At 43.0% G+C, this 20455-nt stretch overlaps 1 protein-coding gene across 6 annotated transcripts in view; it reads right to left on the bottom strand.

The window, feature by feature from the left end:
- The window catches only part of Fancm (Fanconi anemia, complementation group M), a 57733-nt gene extending 37404 nt beyond the window's left edge, over positions 1–20329 (bottom strand). For 4 of the 6 annotated variants that reach the window (XR_001780407.2, XM_006515340.4, XM_006515341.4 and 1 more), the window contains exons 1-7: positions 18262–20329; positions 17225–17397; positions 11330–11407; positions 6123–6281; positions 3389–3520; positions 1951–2083; positions 670–786 (exon numbers count right to left, since the gene is read on the bottom strand). Coding sequence is in view for 4 of the 6 variants with exons in the window: in XM_006515340.4 (XP_006515403.1) it covers positions 670–786; positions 1951–2083; positions 3389–3520; positions 6123–6281; positions 11330–11407; positions 17225–17397; positions 18262–18733 (1264 nt within the window). In the remaining 2 variants the exon portion in view is untranslated. The remainder of the gene's footprint in view (positions 1–669; positions 787–1950; positions 2084–3388; positions 3521–6122; positions 6282–11329; positions 11408–17224; positions 17398–18261) is intronic. The other 2 variants (NM_001364447.1, NM_178912.4) reach the window with 1 other exon arrangement.
- Between the last annotated feature and the right edge of the window lie 126 nt (positions 20330–20455).

Raw genomic sequence — 20455 nt, 5'->3', positions numbered from 1 at the left:
GGTGGTACACAGTTGTAAGTCCAGCACTTGGGAGGATGAGGAAGGAGAATTATGATTTCAAGGGCAGCCTCAGTTACAGAGAGTGCTCAAGGCTAAGCCTTAGGATATAAGGTCCTGTCTCAAAAGAATGCCCCAAACACAAAACCTTATTTTTTGCCTGCTAAATATAAGTACCCTCTAGATAGCATGTAAGTGCAACAAAACCTTTAATTTTCATGAAAAGGTCATTCTGAGAGAGAACTCAGATAGACTCAGCAAAACAAAAGGGAATAAAAAATATATTTTTAGTTAAACTACTTCTCAATATTGAGTAGTTCTTGAGACTTTCCACTACCAGTAACTACTACTGATATAGCCATTTAAAGTTTATTAGCCTTATATAAATTTGTATACATCAATTTTAATATCACTGGCTCACTTAGCATTTCGCAAGACTGTGGCTATAGAAATAGAAGAATGTATACACAGATGTACACAGACAGGGAAAAATCTCAACATTAATCTTAACAAGGAACACCATATGTAGTAGTATTTATTTTTCTGAAGGGGTCTTTGATGTTGCTGGAGCTGCCTACAATCTTGGGCTGAAGCGAGCCTCCTTCCTCAGCGTCCCAAGCAGCTGTCACTGTACTCAGGTAAAAGACCACAGTTTCCCCTGAAACACCAGACCTCTCTGGAAAGCCGAAGCATCGCTGGTGCTGGCTGGTGCAAACGCGCTCTGCAGGTGAGTGTACAGCTTCATGAAGTCCTCATTTCGGCTGAGCTCATTTCTTGCCCGTGTCATTCCTTAAGGAGATATGAAAAGGTTTTATAAATAAGAACAGTTACTCCTTATTAAAAAGAAATGAGACTTTAGCTATAAAGCAAACTTTTCCTATTTAACGTGGACGTCAATAATCTGCCCTAGTTCCACATTCACAAGGTAAAGTGTAAACAGAAGGTTCTTTGGAGCCCATTGTGTTGGATGGTGTTTTGAGTGGACGCGGGTGAAAGACTAAGGCAGATTCCTGAAGGAACTCTTAGCTGAAGCAGACACAGGAGAGAGGATGCTATGCTAAGGCAAGCATGTGAATTCTTTGCGAAGACACACATGTATTGGTCCACCTTGCACTGCGTAGTGGAGCTGAATCTGTTAAGACTCCATAGAGAGAAACGCACCAAAAAACGTCTGATGATGTTCTGAAGTTTCTTGCTGCTTCTGTGGACTTGGGCTGGCCGGATGCATGCGCTGAGGCAAGACCCAAGGAGGATATGTGATGTTTGGAGGGATATAAACAGGACTCGCTGGACAGTGCCGGTGGCTGAGCTAGGCCTGCTTATAGAGCTAGCGGTGCAAAGCTTGTGAGTGTCACATCTTCACAGATCTTCCCTTCGTTGGAAGAAGCACAGCTGAGAACTTCTCCTCGTATCTCTCTGGTCCCCTCTGCTGACTTGACTGAGGCCTGGCTGTCTCTGCTAGGTCGTGACACTGCTGGATTCTACAACCCACACTTACAAGGCCCCATGCTCACCAATAAATGTTCAACATAAAAAGAACTCAATGGTATTTAAGGAGATTTTTCTTTCTTATTGCTTTATCTGGGTATTTTTTGCTTTACGGTCTCTGCTGATTGTTTATGGTGTCTGATTTTGTTTTCATGGGTTTTGCTTTTCTGTGTGCATGTGTTTCTTTCTTTTTTTAATTTCTTGTTCTGGTTTTGGTTTTGTTGTTGTTGTTTTGCCTATTTATTTTCTAAAGAGAAAGAAAGAAGTAGAGATGGATTGGTTGGGGGTGGGGAGGATTTAGAAGAGCAAGGAAACAGTGACCAGAATATACTTGCATGAAAAAAAAGTATTTTCACTGCAAAAAAAATATACAAGTTTAAGTGGATTCAAACCTTGGTTTTGGCTCAATGTCTTGAACCAGAATAACATGCCATTGTTTCTTTGAAATAATTTCCTATAACTTACCTTTAGTTCCATCCATGATTCCAGAAAGAAAGAAATACAATGACCGCATTCCCATTTGCTGCAGTAACTCATAACCATGATATAAACTAATGCAGAGGGCAAACTCCCCTTCAATTATGCCTTGCTGAATTCCCTGCAAGAAACATGTCAAATTTATCCAGAGAAGAAATGACAATGTCAACTCCATGCCACTGTCGCAGTAATACAGTAAGGGTCAGAAGACAAGAATCACCATCTATACTGGTAATAACTTGACAGTTCTACAGAGTGTCACATGACAGGGTGTGGCTATGTAAGTATCATGTAGTTTCCATATAAAGCCCATCCCTTAAAAAAAAGGAATCAAAGCTGGGCGTGGTGGCGCAGGCCTTTAATCCCAGCAAAGGCAGGAGGATTTCTGAGTTTGAGGCCAGCCTGGTCTACAAAGTGAGTTCCAGGACAGCCAGGGTTATACAGAGAAATCCTGTCTTGAAAAACAAAAAACAAAAAACAAAAAAATAAAAAAGAAAAGAAAAGAAAAAAAGGAATCAACAGGAAACTGGTATTTATTCTTTTTCTTCATAGGTAAATTATCTACAATATATAGGCTGTTCGCGTGTCCTTTCAAAGCCATTATTAAAAGATCTATAGGTCAAGCACTGAAGCAAATATGTGAGCTACGATGGAAGTGGAAAGTAGTTGGATAGACTTGGTCTCATGAAGGACAAATACTTTGTTAATTTCTCTCTCTCTCTCTCTCTCTCTCTCTCTCTGTGTGTGTGTGTGTGTGTGTGTGTGTGTGTGTGAGACAACTCTCCTTGTATCACATAGCCTCCGTGTGTGTGTGTGTATGTGTGTGTGTGACAACTCTCCTTGTATCACATAGCCTCCGTGTGTGTGTGTGTGTGTGTGTGTGTGTGTGTGTGTGTGTGTGTGTGACAACTCTCCTTGTATCACATAGCCTCCGTGTGTGTGTGTGTGTGTATGTGTGTGTGTGACAACTCTCCTTGTATCACATAGCCTCCGTGTGTGTGTGTGTGTGTGTGTGTATGTGTGTGTGTGACAACTCTCCTTGTATCACATAGCCTCCGTGTGTGTGTGTGTGTGTGTGTGACAACTCTCCTTGTATCACATAGCCTCCATGACTAAACTCAGGTCCTGAGGTTTGGTGGCAAGTGCTTTTTTTACTGCTCTCTCTGCTGTCTCTCTCCCTTACTCCTTTTGTTTGAGATGCAGTCTTACACTCTACCCCAAGCTGTTTTGTGAACTAATAGCAGTCCTCTTACCTCAGCTTCCCCAGGGCAAGAATAACAAATGCAGACCAACACACCTTCAATAAATTGTATGAAATTGTTACTGAACTTAATTAATATATACCTAAGAAATTACCACTTAGACTTTACCAGGCGTTCAAAAAACATTTAGTTAATTACAACAAAACGTATTTAAAAATACATACCACAATATTTGGGGATGGGTTTTTCCTAAATTGATCTCTTGCCAGAATTATCTGGTATTTTGTTAGATTGGGAATGTCTCTTTTCATCAAAACATTTCTATGAATCAAAGAACTGGCAAATGTTTCCAAAATCTGCAAATTTAAAAGAAATTTAGTTCAAGTTTACTTTTAAGTCCTTTTTTAAATTCAATGACGTTATCACATATGTGTGTGTTATATTAAAAGTTCTATATTTAAGCTGGGTGGTGGTGGCGCACGCCTTTAATCCCAGCACTTGGGAGGCAGAGACAGGTGGATTTCTGAGTTCGAGGCCAGCCTGGTCTACAAAGTGAGTTCCAGGAAAGCCAGGGCTACACAGAGAAACCCTGTCTGGAAAAAACAAAACAGAACAAAACAAAACAAAACAAAGAAAAAAAAAGAAGTTCGATATTTAATAAAATATACTATGAAATTAATTTTTAAACACAAGACATCCAACTTCCAAAGCATTGCCATTTATATCTAGATGCCATCCACCTAAGAGTGGGCAGAAACATAAATTCAACTATAATTCAAGGCCATATCTACTTCTTCTCTTTTCTTTTTTAGAGCTTAGGGTTGAACCCAAAGTCTTGCACAAGAAAGGCACAAGCAAGTACTCTATCACTGAACAACACTCCAACCCTATTTCTTTCTTTTCTTTTTCCTTCTTTCCCTCCCTCCCTCCCCACTTGTAAAGCAGATGCTCACTATGTAGCCCTGGTGTGCCACAACAACATTATGTAGACCAAGCTGGAACTCACAGAGATCCACCTGCCTCTGTCAGCTGGGAGAAAAGTTCTGTGTGTGACCATGCCCGGCCTACTAGCTTACTTATAAATCAGGACAAGCCCAAAGTTGAGGAAAGGGAAACTATTTCATCTCTCAGTGGGATAACTTTGGTAGGGGAGGGCAATGGAAACCATTCTTAATCAGTGAGTATGAAGATTTGAAAACACATGGTTCTTCTCCTAGGAGACTAAGAATAAAGGACAGACAAAACAGCCTTGAAAAGAAAACACTAGCAGTTTCTCAACGGCTGCAATACTGGCACATAGTAGTTGGGCCTTGTTGTGGGATGCCTATTCTGTACACTGCAGGATGTCAGGCACTTCCTGGCCTCAATATATTAGGAGCAGTAATAACCCCACACTAGGCCCCCTTTCTCCCCTGTCCCCCTGCTCCCAGTTAAAACAACAACGAAGTGTCAGTACATTGCCATCACCTGATGGGGAATGTCACTTCTGTTCAAGAATATTATTATAAAAATATTCTAGGGGCTGCTGATGGCTCAGTGGCTAAGAGCACTACCTGCTCTTCCAGAGGACCTGAGTTCAATTCCCAGCAACCACATGGTGGCTGTAATGAGATCTGCTGTCCTCTTCTGTGTCTGAAGACAGCGACAGTGTACTCACATACATAAAATAAATAATTCTTTTAAAAAAATTTAAAAAGAAAATATTCTAAAGAAACTACTGCCAACACCCAAGAGGCAGGAACAGGCAGATCTCTGAGTCCAAGGTCAGCCTGGTCTATTTAGCAAGTTCTAGGATAGGCAGAGAGACCGTGTCTCAAAAATGAAAAGAAATTTCTGACTGAATTATGGATATATTGACTTTGTAAAAATTCAGAGCCACAGTTTTTCTGTAATGCTGCTTATATACATCTATTCATGTTTGTATTTCATACTGTGGTCCAAAGGTTCACTTAAAAAAATATACAATCAGCTAAGGATGCCTCAGCCCTAGACAAAGAACTATAGGCAGCTAAGGAAAGCTGAGAGCGGCAGAGAAACCTTCCCCAGGGATGAGCACGGCAGCTGGTTTTATAATACAAATTTATGCTTTCCCAGACCCTTCCCTCTAAACCCTTGGGCATTACTTCTAGGCCATACAGCTCTTCCTTGTGCGAGATGTCGCTTGTACTTTACAACAGCCTAAGTGACTTCTGAGTTCTCTTAGGGTCAGGCCGAGTCCTGAGGCCTCTGGGCTATGGGTCCTATTTACCTCAGTCATTCTCCCTAGACCCTTGTCTTGAGCATTGTTTCTAAGACAACCAGAACCCACAAGGATGAAGCCATATGTAGTTTGTAGACATGTCTTAACCTTTGTGGTACTCATGGGCCCGAGTGAATTGTTATGTAAAAACCTGTTTCCACACTTGTGGTGTGCTTAAATACAACAAAAATAAATGAGCTGATGTCAGACTCCTGAAGTATTGGCCAGTTACTAAAATCAGACTAAACTGAGTTTTAGTCTTCCCTCACCCAGATGTTTCCCTGTGGAGGTGTAAAGCTTTCAGGGACTGTTTACAATTCCTGTAATCTTAATACTCAAGAGGATAGGTGGTGGGGGGTCACAAGTTCGAATCCAGCCTAGGCTACATGGGAAAAAAAAATAAAGCCCAAAGTTATTTAACTATATGTTCAGTAGGTACCCAGAAGCAATCCCAGCACCACCACAGCCAGCCGAAGGCTACTTGTTTCACGAATGCCCATTTTTGTATACAAAAAAATGGTTTACTGCATATGAAAATAGGGCTGGCTGACCCCCAAAGTTTCAATTTCAGAGATGTTTTTCAGCTTTATAATGACGATGAAATGAAATGGCGCACATATACTCTGCTATACGAAGTACAGCATATCCTTTACTATACTCTGAGATCATCCCATTACCAGCTTACTTATCCGAGCCCCAAACTCATGAAAACAGCTTACCTGGATATACGTCTTTTGAATGGCTCCTAGTTCTTCCCCAAGGGGGACAACGAGCTTCTCAACTCTTCTTTCATGAGAGTAAGGCAAAATATCGGGAGACTCTTCCGAACGAAGCTCTATCTTCCCAATTAGTAGGTTAGTGATCACCTGTTGCACAGCCTATACAGAAACAGTGAGGTATAAGTTAGACAGCACACTTAGATAGAAATCTGAAGCTAGCCTGGGCTATATGACAAGACCCTGCATCAAAAACATGATAACAGTAATAGATAGATGTATGTAATACCTTTCACTTAAACCTTAGTGGGACTCAGCTCTACTGTGTAAGAAGACTACAGCCCTGACACTATGATCAGTAGTTACGAAACAAGCCTGTCCTGGGGGTGCAACCGCATGCCTGGCAGGGCCTCCTGGGCTTTGGACCAAGTTTTAACCCAGATCTACTGTGGAGAGCTTTGGGGGCTGCAAGGCAGGAATCTTACATTGGCCAAGGACAAGCAAATGGGCTTCAGGTATGAATCTGACATCCAGTCATGTCAAGGAAGTAAGCTCAGGTAGGAATCTGATTTTAGGCTAGAACAAAGAAGCAACCTTCAGTCATGAATATGACTTTGGACTAGAACAGGGCAGTAGGCTCAGATACCTTGGTCATCCAGATAAGCCCTTACAAACAGTGATTTCAGGACTCTGTGTATTGCCTTGCTTGTTCCTTGACTATTTGTGTTTATTGTCTTGCTTGTTCTTAAGCCTAGACCTGACCTTATTACTTGCATGTAATTAAAATGGTATAAAAGCAGATTGGGAAAAAATAAACCCGCCAGAGCTTCAGAACTGGCTGGGGTCAGGCTACAGTGTTTGTCTAATTATCCTTTTGCTTTTTAATCCTCACTCCTTGACTGACTGAGCTGGCTTGGTCAAGCTACAAAGTGAGATTCTACCTCACAAACAAAACAAAACATAAGGAATTCAGACTTAGTTTAACTCAAAAAATACTCTGAGGCAAGAACCACATCTTAAGATTTGGAGAGATGGCTCAGTGGTTAAGAGGTCTGCCTTTCCAAAGGATCCAGGTTCAGCTCCTAGCACCCATGACAGTTCACAACTGTCTAACTCTAGTTCCAGAGGATCCGACACCCTCCTCTGACCTTCCTGGGCACCAGGTATGCACATGTACACAGACATAGAGGGAGGCAAAACATTCATACTTATAAAATAATAAAATACCTTTTCAAAACCAATCTCATCTCAATCACCTTTGTATACCCAAAACACAGGACCAATGCACCCACCATGCTTACTGTATGAGGTCCATGGATCTAAGCACCGCATTTACACCATTTCATAAAATTAAGGCTCAGCTGGGTGGTGGTGGCAGTGGCAGCCACACACACCTTTAATCCCTGCACTAAGTATGCAGAGGCAGGTGGATCTGAGTTCAAGGCTAGCCTGGTCTATAGAGTGATTTCAGGACAGCCAGGACTATAAGAGAATCCATGTCTTGAAGATCAAAGCCAATCAACTAAATAAATAAAATTAAGGCTTTCAATTATTATTATCTATTTAATAGAGTCAGGGTTTTATTGTGTAGCTCTGGCCATACTGGAACTCACTACATAGACCAGGTCGACCTTAGACTCACAGAAATCTGCTTGCTTCTGCTTCCTCAGTGCTGGAACTATAGGCATGTACATAAATATATATAGAATATGTATGTGCGTGTGTGTGTGTGTATATATATACATATATATATATTCATTCACTCAACAATTTTCTTGCTGTTGCTAAATATTTATTTAGAGACAGTGTCATTTTAACTATATTGGCCTAGATCTCACTATATAACCCGGAGTGGCCTCAAACTAGAGGCAATGTTCCTGTGCTAGGCCTGTTAAGTGCTGGGATCACAGTTGTAAGCTACCATACCACCTCAACAAATATTTAGGTAAATTCCATAGGCCAGGCATTTGGTTAGTGAAAAACTATTGGTAAAATGGGCTGAACTACTGTGTGCATATATTTTATAGTTTGGTTGGGGCAGAAAGATAATACTTTTTTTTTTTTTTTTTTTGGTTTTTCGAGACAGGGTTTCTCTGTGTAGCCCTGGCTGTCATGGAACTGACTTTGTAGACCAGGCTAGCCTCAAACTCAGAAATCTGACTGCCTCTGCCTCCCGAGTGCTGGGATTAAAGGTGTGCGCCACTACACCTGGCCAATAAATAACGTTTTTTAAAAGGCAGATTATAATGAATTTTAAATTAAGAAACGATAGGGCTGGATAGATGAGTCAGGGGTTAAGACTGCTTGCTACAAAAGCATGAAGACCGCCATCTGGGCCCAAGTAAAGGCTGCTTTAAAAAGTAAGAAGCTGGATGTACATCATTACAGCTCAGTACTGTGGGAGCACGGGGCGGCCAGAAGAGTCCTGGGCTGGGTGGCTTCCAGCCTACATCTAAGTTAAGTGACAGCCTTGTATCAAAGGAGGTGGGTAACAGAGCTAGATGTCTGCCATTCTCCTGCGGGCTCTGTGTTTGAGCACAAGCAGGAACATCACTTATAAACACATACACACAAATAATCAAAGAAAAATTAACATGACAAGGAAAGCTGGATTTTGATAATCTAGTTAAAATAGATCTTTTTAAAAAGGGGATATTTAAGCATTAATAAAGAGGAGAAGAAGAGATGCAATTTCTACTTGTCCTGAAGACTATATATGAAGTATGGAATTGCCAAAGAATAAAAACAAGATTATGTACAGAGGGGAAAAAAAGAGGCTTGCAGTGTGTCAGAGGTAAAACAACCTTAGAAAACAGCAGATGAAGACCACACTGCTAAGAAACCAGGATGCTGTGCAATATAATTCAGAATCTGACTTGGGCTTAGGGTATCGCTTCAGTAGCAGACTGCACGCACAGCATGAAGCCCAGGTTCAATTACTTGTACTAAGTGGGCAAAGTCTGCTTTTTTACTAGAGCCCAAAGACACCTGGAGAAATGGGTGATTTCATGGTCAGAGCAGAAAACACCCCAAGATTTTGTCATACCAGGGGTTAAGAAATGCCTTTAAAAAGTATCAGGTGGTATGGTGTGATGTGATGTGTGGTCTTGTGTGGTGTGTGATGTGTGGTATGGTGTGGTATATGGTGTGCTGTGGTTTGATGTGTGATATGATGTGATGTGTGGTGTGGTATATTGTGTTGTGTTGTGTGGTATAGTATGGTGTGATATATGGTATGGTATGATGTGTGATGTATGTTGTGATATGTGGTGTGGTGTGTGTAGTGCTATTAACAGACACAGGAATCATTTCAAAATGTTCCCAATGGGCAAAGCTAGGACAACTGGCAACAAAATAATGCCTGATTTAGTCCACAGAAAAACAATGAATAGTGCACATGAACATACGTAAGTAAATTGGGTTTTGAGAGAACACGGGTCTTTATTGCAGAGGTCACAGTGTACGTGTCAACTTGTCTAGGAATACACTGCAGTGGGAGAGTACTTGCCCTAGGAGGCACAATAACTTGGGTTCATTCCCAGCACAGCATTCTTTTGGCCTGGTGATTGCATGTCTATAGGACCAGGATTCAGAAGTGAAGGCAGGAGGATCGAGTTCAAGGTCATCTTCAGTCACATAGAGAGTTCAAGGCCACCCTGAACTACATAAGGCCCTTTCTCAAAAACAAACAAACAAACAAAAAAAACTAAGTAAAAGAAACTAGGGAAAGGAAGGAAGAAATGACAAAGCTTCAATGTTAAAGAAGTAACTGCTGCAGCTAGAACTGTAACGAGATGCTGAAGCAGGATGTGTGCATGCTTCAGTGAAGCTCCTCCACAAGGTAAGAAAGGCACGTTTACAACACAGAAGACCAGAACTATCACCTTAACCAATCCAATCAATAGCATGCATTTCTTGCTAGCCTATGCGGAGCAAGGTTCTACTTCATTTCTAGACCATCACAAAAGCACCAGACAAACCCAAACTGAGTGACATTCTACTAAACAGCTCACACCTCCTCTTTAAAAGCATACAGTCAGGGCTGGAGGGATGTATCAGAGGTTATGAGCACTGGCTGCTCTTCCAGAAGACTGGGGTTCAACTCCAGTGACACCCACATGGCAGCTCACACCTGGATGTAACTCCTGTTCTAGGGGACCGGGCACCCTCCCACAGACATGCTATATAAATTATTTAAAACAAAACAAAACAAACAAAAAAAAGCATACAGTCTTGGGAAGTAAGACTGAACTACCATCACATCTTGGACTGAAGGGAAGAGACATTGTATTTAACCACAAAGTAGGATCTTAGATCATAATGCAGAGTACAAAAAAACATGGGGGTGGTGTGTGTGAGGAGCACACTGGAAAAACTCAGTAAGATCTGCAGAGGAGGTATTAGTTTGCCCTTTTAATATTGTGGTTTAAATTTATAGTTATATCAATACTAACTAACACCAGGAAAAGCAAGGTGAGAGTCATATAAACATTTTAATCTTCTACAAATTATCGTGGTGGCAAAAATAGTGAAAAATCAAATTTAACAAACAAACAAACAAGTGAACACTCAAACAAAAATACATAGCTAGGCCCTTAAGGTGGCAACCTGAGATACTCATGAGGGTAAAGCAAGGATCAGGCCTGCCTAGGGAGACCGTGGCTCAATAAATACTAAAGAGAGGCTAGGAGCTCAGAAAAACACAGACATAGCATGCTTAAGGCTCTGCGCTCAAGGTCCAGAGCAGCTGCTGCAGTCTCAAGCCTGCAGTCATAACCAAGTTGGAGGCTGAGGTACGATGATCCCTTGAGCAAGTTGAAGGCCTGCCTGGCAACATAACCAGAACCAGTCTCCAACCGAAAGAAAAGAAGGGAGAGGGGGGAAAGAGAGAGGGACAGATGCTACTACTGCAAAGAAACTTCTGCAGTGGTATAAATGTCCATAAGCCATACCAGGTAAACAGTAAACTGGAAAACTGATCTGGCATCATATAAAAATTTGCGTTTTTAGCCGGGCGTGGTGGCACACACCTTTAATCCCGGCACTTGGCTGGCAGAGGCAGGTGGATTTCTGAGTTCGAGGCCAGCCTGGTCTACAGAATGAGTTCCAGGACAGCCAGGGCTATACAGAGAAACCCTGTCTCAAAAGACCAAAAGAAAAAAAAAATCGTGTTTTCTTTCACATAATAAATGGAAAGTCACAGTACTTACCTTGATATCACTACCTGGCGTGGCACTAAGAGCCAAGATACGAAAGTGAGTGGTGTATTTGACCAATTCTCTTACCACCTATAAAAAGAAAAAAAAAAGGACTTTAATTTCATCTGCTCACTGTGAAAATAATAGTGGTTCAATTTAACAGGGCATTATGTCTGGTCTGTTACGGTTATTCCTCCACTGGTACAGTGATAGTCTGGTGTATGGAACGACCACCAATCATTTTATCCCATAAACAAATGATTTAGATTTAATGATATTCAAGCTGGATCTTGACTAATGCTCAACCATATTTAAGATATTTTTTTAATAAGATTAATTTATTTATGTAAATGAGCACATATCTGTATGCACACCTATATGACAGAAGAGGGCATCATATCCCAGGATAGATGGTTGTGAGTCATTTTGGTTTCTGGGAATTGAACTCTAGATCTCGGGAAGAACAGACAGTGCTCTTAACCACTGAGCTATCTCTCCAGCACCATTTTAAGGTATTTTTAAAAGGTGTTAGACACCACATATCAAGGCATATTATTATAGACAAGGCAGACCTCAGCAGAATGACTCCAATTAAGAACAAAGGAAACTGGACATGGTGGGGCACACCAGTAATAATCATAGCGCTCACGAGGCTAAGATAGGAAAATAGCCAAAAATCAAGGTGAGCCTGGGCTGCATGAGTTCTAGGCCAGCCTGGGCTACACTGTTAGGTACAGAAACAGGAGGGAAAGCATTACTGATAAATGCCAGAGGACATAAGTTAGTGGGCAAAGTGTTTGCCTACATGTACACAGAAGGTGCTAAGAGTCATCCCAGCACTGCAGAAAGAAGGTTTATGCAAGACAAAATATCCTCAATAACCATTGTGTCTCAGTGTTTACTCTAGTTCACTTTTGGTTGCTCTGATGAAACAACTAAAAGCAACTGTGGGGAAGAAATTTATTTCATCTTACAAGTTACAGTCAATGGGTGAAGTGCTGGAAGTCAGAGCAGGCACTAAAGCAGTGACCACCGACAATTTCGGCTTGCTGGGTGATGGTGGCGCACGCCTTTGATCCCAGCACTCGGGAGGCAGAGGCAGGTGGATTTCTGAGTTCGAGGCCAGCCTGGTCTACAAAGTGAGTTCCAGGACAGCCAGGGCTATACAGAGAAACCCTGTCTCGAGAAAAAAAAAGGAAAGAGGGAGGGAGAGAGAGAGAGAGAGAGAGAGAGAGGAAGAAAGAAAGAAAGAAAGAAAGGAAGAAAGGAAGAAAGGAAGAAAGGAAGAAAGGAAGAAAGAAAGAAAGAAAGAAAGAAAGAAAGAAAGAAAGAAAGAAAGAAAGAAAGGGAGAAAGAGAGAGAGAGAGAGAGAAAGACAGACAATTGCGGCTTACTCATGAGCAAGGCCGGCCACCCCACAATGATTGTTAATCAAGGTGACCCACAGACATATCCCTAGGCCCATTCGGTGGAGGCAGCTCCTCAGCTAGGGCCTCCTCCCAGGTGACTCTGTGTCAAGCTGACAAGAACTACCCAGCAGAGTGCTAGAGGTGATATCCTCGGATACTGTAGAAGGATGAAAAGCAAATGTATGGCCAAGACAAGTAGAAGATAGAGGCCCGTGGCTCTCAACCTCCCCAATGCTGCAACCCTTTAATACAGATCGCCAACCATGAAATCATTTTTGATGCTACTTCGTGATATAAACATCTGATATGTGACCCCTATGAAAGGCTAGTTTAACACTCCCCAAAGGGGTCTCAAACCCAAAGGGGTCAAAAACCACTGGAGTAAAAAAAAAAAAAAAAAAAACCACTTTTTGGATTGGTGCTTTAAAGAACTCCTTTTTAAGATGAATGTGGAATGTGTAAGAATCTGAGGATTACAGCAAATTCAAGGATAGTCTGAACCACACAAGCAAGATCTCATCTCTAAGTAAGCAAATAATAACAAAAAAATGTAAATAAAAGTAAGAGGGGGTGGGGCTGAAGCTCAGTAGTAGGCTATCTATCCAGTAGGCTGAGGCCCGAGTTTCATCCCTAGTATTTCAAGTCAAAATAGAATTGCTGTATGAGAACCAGGATTCAGGGGCCGGAGAGATGGCTCAGCAGTTAAGAGCACCTACTGCTCTTCCAGTGGTCCTGAGTTCAATTCCCAGCAACCACATGGTGGCTCACAACCATCTGTAATGGGATCTGATGCCCTCTTCTGGTGTGTCTGAAGAGAGTGATGGTATACTCATATACATAAAACAAACAAATAAATCTATTAAAAGAGAGAGAGAGAGAGAGAGAGAGAGAGAACCAGGATTCAAAGCATTCGTTCAGACAATGAAGATATCTTGGGCCAAGTAACCTGTATTACATCCGCGTACATCTACCAAACTATCAAACATGGAAAGTGAGCTGGTGGGTTGCTCATAGCTATACTGCCAGCATTTGGAAGACTGAGGGAGAAGGACTGTTAAGAGTTTAAGGCCAGCTAGGCACCTTTGATTTCAGCAATTGGGAGGCAGATGCAGGCAGATCTCTGCATCTGAGGCCAGCCTGATCTACACAGGGAATTCCAGGACAGCCAGGGCTACACAGAGAAACCTTGTCACAATTCCCGCCACCACTACCACCACCACCCCTCAACTACAACAACAACAAAAACAAAAGGTTAAGATCAGCCTGGGCTACCCAGTGCTTGTGTGCCTTTTGTCATTTGTATCTAGATATATAAGGCTGTGTGTTACTACTTAAGTCAACACATGTTCAACTGTATTTATTATGAAAAGTGTAAGACTTACAGCTTTTGAAAAAAAGATTGTGATTGCCCACTGAGGAGCCTGTATCTGCACTCTGGTATGTCTCACTCTCTGAGACTCTTCTAAGAGAAGCCTACCCAAACTCTCATGTATGTCTTACTTCTGCTGAATGCCTTCTACTAATCCTTGTACTGAAGCCTATATTCAAATATCTCCATTAAATCACAGCCTTGCTTCAAAAAAAAAGAAAAAAATCATGTAATGCCTACTCTTTGAAAATAAAATACAAGTTAACTCTATAAATAAATTTCCAAATAGTTGGAATAAAAAGTTTAAACTAGTCGGGCAGTGGTGGCGCACACCTTTAATCCCAGCACTTGGGAGGCAGAGGCAGGCGGATTTCTGAGTTCGAGGCCAGCCTGGTCTACAGAGTGAGTTCCAGGATAGCCAGAGCTATACAGAGAAACCCTGTTTTGGAAAAAAAACAAAGTTTAAAGTATCTCTCAGGATGGGTGCAGTGATGAGAGATGTAATCCAGCTGGCGAAGAGGTGAGGCAGGAGGATCAGGAGTAGTTCCAGCTCAGCTTTGGCTACGGAGTGCGTTCAAAGCCAGTTCTAGCTCAAATAATAAACAAACAAATAAAAAGAAAGAAACAATAATTAAATATTTTCCCAAATGTGAATTTCAATATAATCTGTATTAATCTAGAAAGATAAAAAATAAATAAATAAATATATTTCCTAGATACAGCTAAAATGGTAATGGTAAGAAATTTAATTCTTGGGGCTGGAGAGATGGCTCAGTGGTTAAGAACACTGACTGCTCTTCCAAAGTTCCTGAGTTCAAATCCCAGCAACCACATGGTGCACCACCTGTAATGAGATCTGATGTCCTCTTCTGGTGCATCTGAAGAGTTAGATATAATAATAAATAAATTTAAAAAAAAAGAAATTTAATTCCTGCTGGGCACAGTGGCTCATATGTTTAGTCCCAGCACTTGAGAGGTAGAGTCAGAGGCAGATCTCTCAGTTCAAGGCCAGCCTAGTCTAAAAAGTGAGTTCCAGGACAGCCAGAGTTACACAGAAAAATCCTACCTCAAAAAACTAAAATAAGTAAATAAATAAATAAAATTTCTCTCTAGGATAATACAGAAACAATATATCTCATCTCCACAGAAACTACAAACTGGCAGTGAAATCAAATCTTCTCTCTCTTGTATTCCCACTCTGTATCCTCTATCCTAATATCAGCTCCTAGCTGTTTTCTATACTACAAAGTAGCTATACAAGCGTATACTGAGAGTTCAGCATTCCAACTGATCTACCCTCATTCCCTACTGCATAGTGGATCTGATACATCTCTGGTCACTGGCTACGATACACTTATAATGGTAGAGGCTGAGTCAGAAGCAATCCAAGTCAGAGGCCAACCTGGACTCGCAGGGAGACCCTATCTAAACAATGACAATAGCACAGATACCTTCAAACTGGACACATTTAAAAGGCTACTTTGGCTGCAGAGACAGCGCGGCAGTTAAGGGTGCACATTGCTCTTGCAGAGAACCTGGGTTCTCCCAAGTTGGCCACCTGGCACTCTAGCTCTACAGCCTATTCTGGACTCTGAAAGCACCTTCAGTCACAGGTGCACAGGCCCACCTACTCACATACATATATACACACAGCTAAAAGTAAATAAAAACAGTATTAAAAAGTGCCTTTATGACAAACACTCAGGTGGAGGAGATGATGGTACACTGCTTAATAGAAGAGGGATTGTGAGGGACAATTCCATTTAGTGTAAGATAAGTAAATCTATGACCAAACCAAACTGCCTCTAGTAAGTATGTTGCATATGTATATCACTCACACACACATACACACACACACACACACACACACACACACACACACACATACATGCACACACGTACATGCACCTAAGACTGACAAGTGTTTGTCATCTTATCCCATCTTATTGCCATTGGTTGTCATTCCAAACATAGGCAGTGGATATCCACTTCCAAAACTGGGATCATTACTTCCACATATATTGTACTTTATTGCCTAAACTAAGACCAGGCTTATCCAAACATTATAACTACAGTCTTACCTACTTTAAGAATGCTTACATACCAGGTATTCTATTTAAGGGGAGGACAATTGAACAGTTCATTGAGCCAGGCAGTGGTGGCGCACACCTTTAATCCCAGCACTCCGGAGACGGAGGCAGGTGGATTTCTGAGTTCCAGGCCAGCCTGGTCTACAAAGTGAGTTCCAGAACAGCCAGGGCTACAAAACGATACCTTGTCTCGAAAAACAAACAAACAAACAAACAAACAGTTCATTTGGAATGTTTCATTTTGGCTCTGTGTCAAAGAGAGCTGCTATGTAAGAATGAAATTATAATGTCTTTAAATAATTCTTACAGAAGAGAATAAGTTATGAGGAGAAGCAAATTCTTAAAGGTGGAAATTCCTTACTGAGAAGGAAGGGAAGAAACACAACCTACATCTGACATTATCCAGGCATGATGGCACACACCTTTATCTGGGCCACACCTTCTAGTGGGGACCTACACAAGGACATTGGAAGCAGATTCTCTCTTCTTTGCCTGCTTGCCTTGTGGACCTAAGCAACTGCTAGATCCTTGGACTTCCAGTCACAGCTGCAGCTGCCATTGTTTGGGAGTTGGACTGTAGACTGTAAGTCATCAACAAATTCCCTTACTACATAGAGACTACCCATAAGTTCTGTGACTCTAGAGAACCCTGACTAATACTCTTGCTAAAGTTAAGAAGATATCAGAGAGTTGAGTGTGGTAGCATATGCCTATCAGAGGCCTGCAGAGCTCTGAGAGTTCAAGACCAGCCTGGTCTACGTAGTGAATTCCAGGCCAGCAACGCTACATAGAGAGATGCTGTCTCATAAAAGAAAAAAGAGAAAGAAAGAGGAAAAGAGAAAAGAAAAGGGGGAAAAAAAGCAGCAAATACAGATCTAAATGGACAAGAGAGATTTCCCAGCACCCTCTGTTCTGACAGAGTGAATGAAAGGCGTTTATAATCACACTAGCAATAGTTCCCATCACTGAGACTTATTCCCCCAAGCCCGTTAAGAATTTATGCATCCTCTACAAACTAGCATTTGAAAAAAGAGCTTACCTGGCAGTAAGCATAGTTCCCAAGTGCCTTATGAGCTTCATCCACCACAAGACACTTTACGTGGGTGGCAGGAACAGCCCCTCTAGTAAGGTCATTTACCATGACCTGCGGTGTCAGGAAAAGAACCCTCCTGCTGGACCATATCTCCTTCCTGTTAACAGCTTGAGTTGAACCTGTAAACAAAATTAACAGTGAAGCCGGGCGTGGTGGCGCACGCCTTTAATCCCAGCAATAGGGAGGCAGAGGCAGGTGGATTTCTGAGTTCGAGGCCAGCCTGGTCTACAAAGTGAGTTCCAGGCCAGCCGGGGCTATACAGAGAAACCCTGTCTCGAACACCTCCCCCCCCCCCCCCCAAAGTAACAGTGAAGCAGGGTGTAGCAAAAGTTCCCTGTAACCCCAGGACTCTGGAGCTTGAGGTAGGACAACTGTAAGTTCACGGCTAGCTCGCTCTATCTGGGGAGTTCCAGGCCAGCCAAGCCATACAGGAACACAAAACAGAAGAAACACACACAGGGACAGAGAACACTCAGAAACTTCAGACCGTCATCTATAGACTATAAATAAATAGTCTGGCCTACTTTTTTAATACATTCATGCTCTGGTACTCTACTTAAAGGGAGAACGGCTGGACAATCGTAATGACACCTTGGAGCTCTGATGCAACCCAAGGGTCAAAGCTGTTATTAGATAATGCCTACAGAAGAAGAAAGAAGAAAGAAGAAAGAAGAAGGTGGTAAGATCTGAGGGGAAGCAAATTGTTCAACCGGGAAATCGTTCTGGGACGGATGCTGGAAATAAGTTTAGCATTCCGCCCCGCCTCCCACTCATATACAAATATTTCAAAACACTGGCAATTTACAAGATACTTCTGAAGATAACTAGAGAAGTCTATGTATCAGACAGGGCTTTGCTACCCACAGACGATGTCTTACGGGGAAGAATGTAAGATGAACACATTTGCATTGAGTAATTCTGCTGGCATAGCTATGTCCACAAGAGCCAGCCTTTCCCGGGGAGCCCAGTTTTTCTCAAGATACCTGTCATTTCAGCCATGTGAGACTGTGGAATACCCATCACGTGGAAGCAGGCTTCCATCTGCTGTGTTACCAGGGGCTTCGTGGGTGCCATGAAAACCACCTTGCCAGAAGGGAACCAGCGGTAGAAATTATACATGACCACGGCGGCAATGAAGGTCTTCCCCAGCCCGGTGGGCAGGCACACCAGGGTGTTGCAGAACAGCGCGCTCCGGGAGATGTCCAGCTGGTAGTCGCGCACGGGGCAATTGGTGGGGTAGATCCACAGGGCTCCCGCAGCCGCGCAGAAGCCGCCATCCCCGGGATCCAGCTGCCGCTCAGCCTCGTACGCCGCCACCAGCAGCACCTCGTCGTCCTCCTCCGGCAGCGCCTCCGCCATCGCGGGCGAGCGCGGCTGGCCGCATCCCGAGTCTCCGGAGCCCCGCACGAGGCTCGGGCCCCACGTCTGGAAGAGCGTTCTCTGCCGTCCGCTCATGGTGCCCAGCAGCAGCGGAGCTCCGCTGAGGAACCCGCCTGGATGGCAGCGCAACCGCCGCGACTCGGACGCCCATTAGTCTCCCGCCAGCGACACAGTGGGTCCCGGGGGCGGGACTGGCGGGTTAAAGAACCCGCCGCCGATTTTGCGGCGGGAAGATGATTGGTTGCCATTCCGGAAATCAGAAGAAGCGCATGCGTATTGCGCGAAGTGTGTGACGGGCTGGGGGCGGGTGTCTGGATTTAGCATCTTTGCAAGTTTTGCTGTGTTTTGTTTGTTTTCGTTTTGTTACCCTTCCCATCCCTCGAGCGGGCTTGAAGGCAATCTCAAACCTGGAGCGGTGGCTCTGGCCTGAGGAGGAGTCTGGAGAATCAGGTCTAGGTCATCCTTGACGTCCAGAGTTTCCAGGTCAAAATTAACATAAGTAAATAGAATGTAGTTTTTGCTGTGCTTTAAATGAGCTGTCACTGCTAACGACATACTACATACGGGGTTAAGATACATAACTTCGTGACCCCAGGACAAGCATTCAGTCATCGTTTGTAACCGTAACATGATTGAAGCAAAAGTAGAGATAAATAATATTTTTCTCCATCTATGCTGAGAAAATGCAGTTTTGTGTTATACAAATGGCAGTTTTAATGTTTTGTCTGTCTAAAGAATGTGCTCTGGCCCTGCATTCATTGAGAAACTAAAACAAATACATTTTTGTCGTGGGATTTCTTTTTCTGTTTTCCTCCGTATGTTTTTGTTTCACACGGGTTCTTGCTCTGAGGCCCACTCTGGCCTGGAACTCTGCATGCAGACCAAAATGACCTTGAGTTGGCCAATGTCCTGCCTCATCTTGTAAGGGGCTATACGGGCTCCTAAGTGCTACAGACATACACTTCATATCTTAACTCTCACATAATGATTACAGCTATAGAGCAGTAAGTGTTCTTGCCCAGTTCTGTTAGTGACAGCTTTCTGCTTTTAGTCTTGGGTACCAGTACAAAATCGGTAAACATCTATTTCCTCAGTTACTGAAACAAAGTACAAACACGCGAAGCTCTTGCTGTACATACACCACCCTCACTATCGTAAAGAGGTATTTTAAGTACAGCGTAATTACATTGTTTTATTCAAGTTTCTAAATTTGTAGGCAAAGCTCTGTCGGGAGAGGTTTGCATTTAGTTTTGTGGAAATTGTTTGATGGGCAAGGACTAGGCCAATCCAGATAAGATTAGAGTAGAACTAGCCTAAAATGAGATTGAAAACCCGAATGCTGTTATTTTCTTTAAACCGTTTACAATCTGTACTTTTAAAGACATCGTAAGCCGTAAATAATAAACAAGTGGGCGTGATGGCTGCCCAAAGAACGCCTCAGAAAGCATCAAAATAAGGTTTGCCATCATCACTGCATGCCGCTGGCCAAGAGACCTGCACAGATTTTCATTCTACTCAACAAGGCCCTCACAGCCCAGTGTTGACATCACCCTAGCTCACGAGTCAATCCGGTTTAGGACCATGGCGGCCGGGCCCCGGAGTCCCGCGCAGGACCCGTGGGGACAGAGAGTGGACGGAAGAAACCCCCAGGCTCAGCAAAGCAGAAGCCCCGCCTCCTCGCGCGCCACGCATGCCCAGGCCACCCTTCAGGGCCGGGGCTGCGTAGAAAGTGTGGGCTGATTCCAAAAGGCGGAGGCCCCACCCCTAGAGCGTGGCGTAAGCCCGGGCCACGCCCTG

Source organism: Mus musculus, chromosome 12, assembly GCF_000001635.26.
Source record: "Mus musculus strain C57BL/6J chromosome 12, GRCm38.p6 C57BL/6J".
NCBI lineage: Eukaryota > Metazoa > Chordata > Mammalia > Rodentia > Muridae > Mus > Mus musculus.
This window is presented reverse-complemented; position numbering and strand designations above follow the sequence as displayed.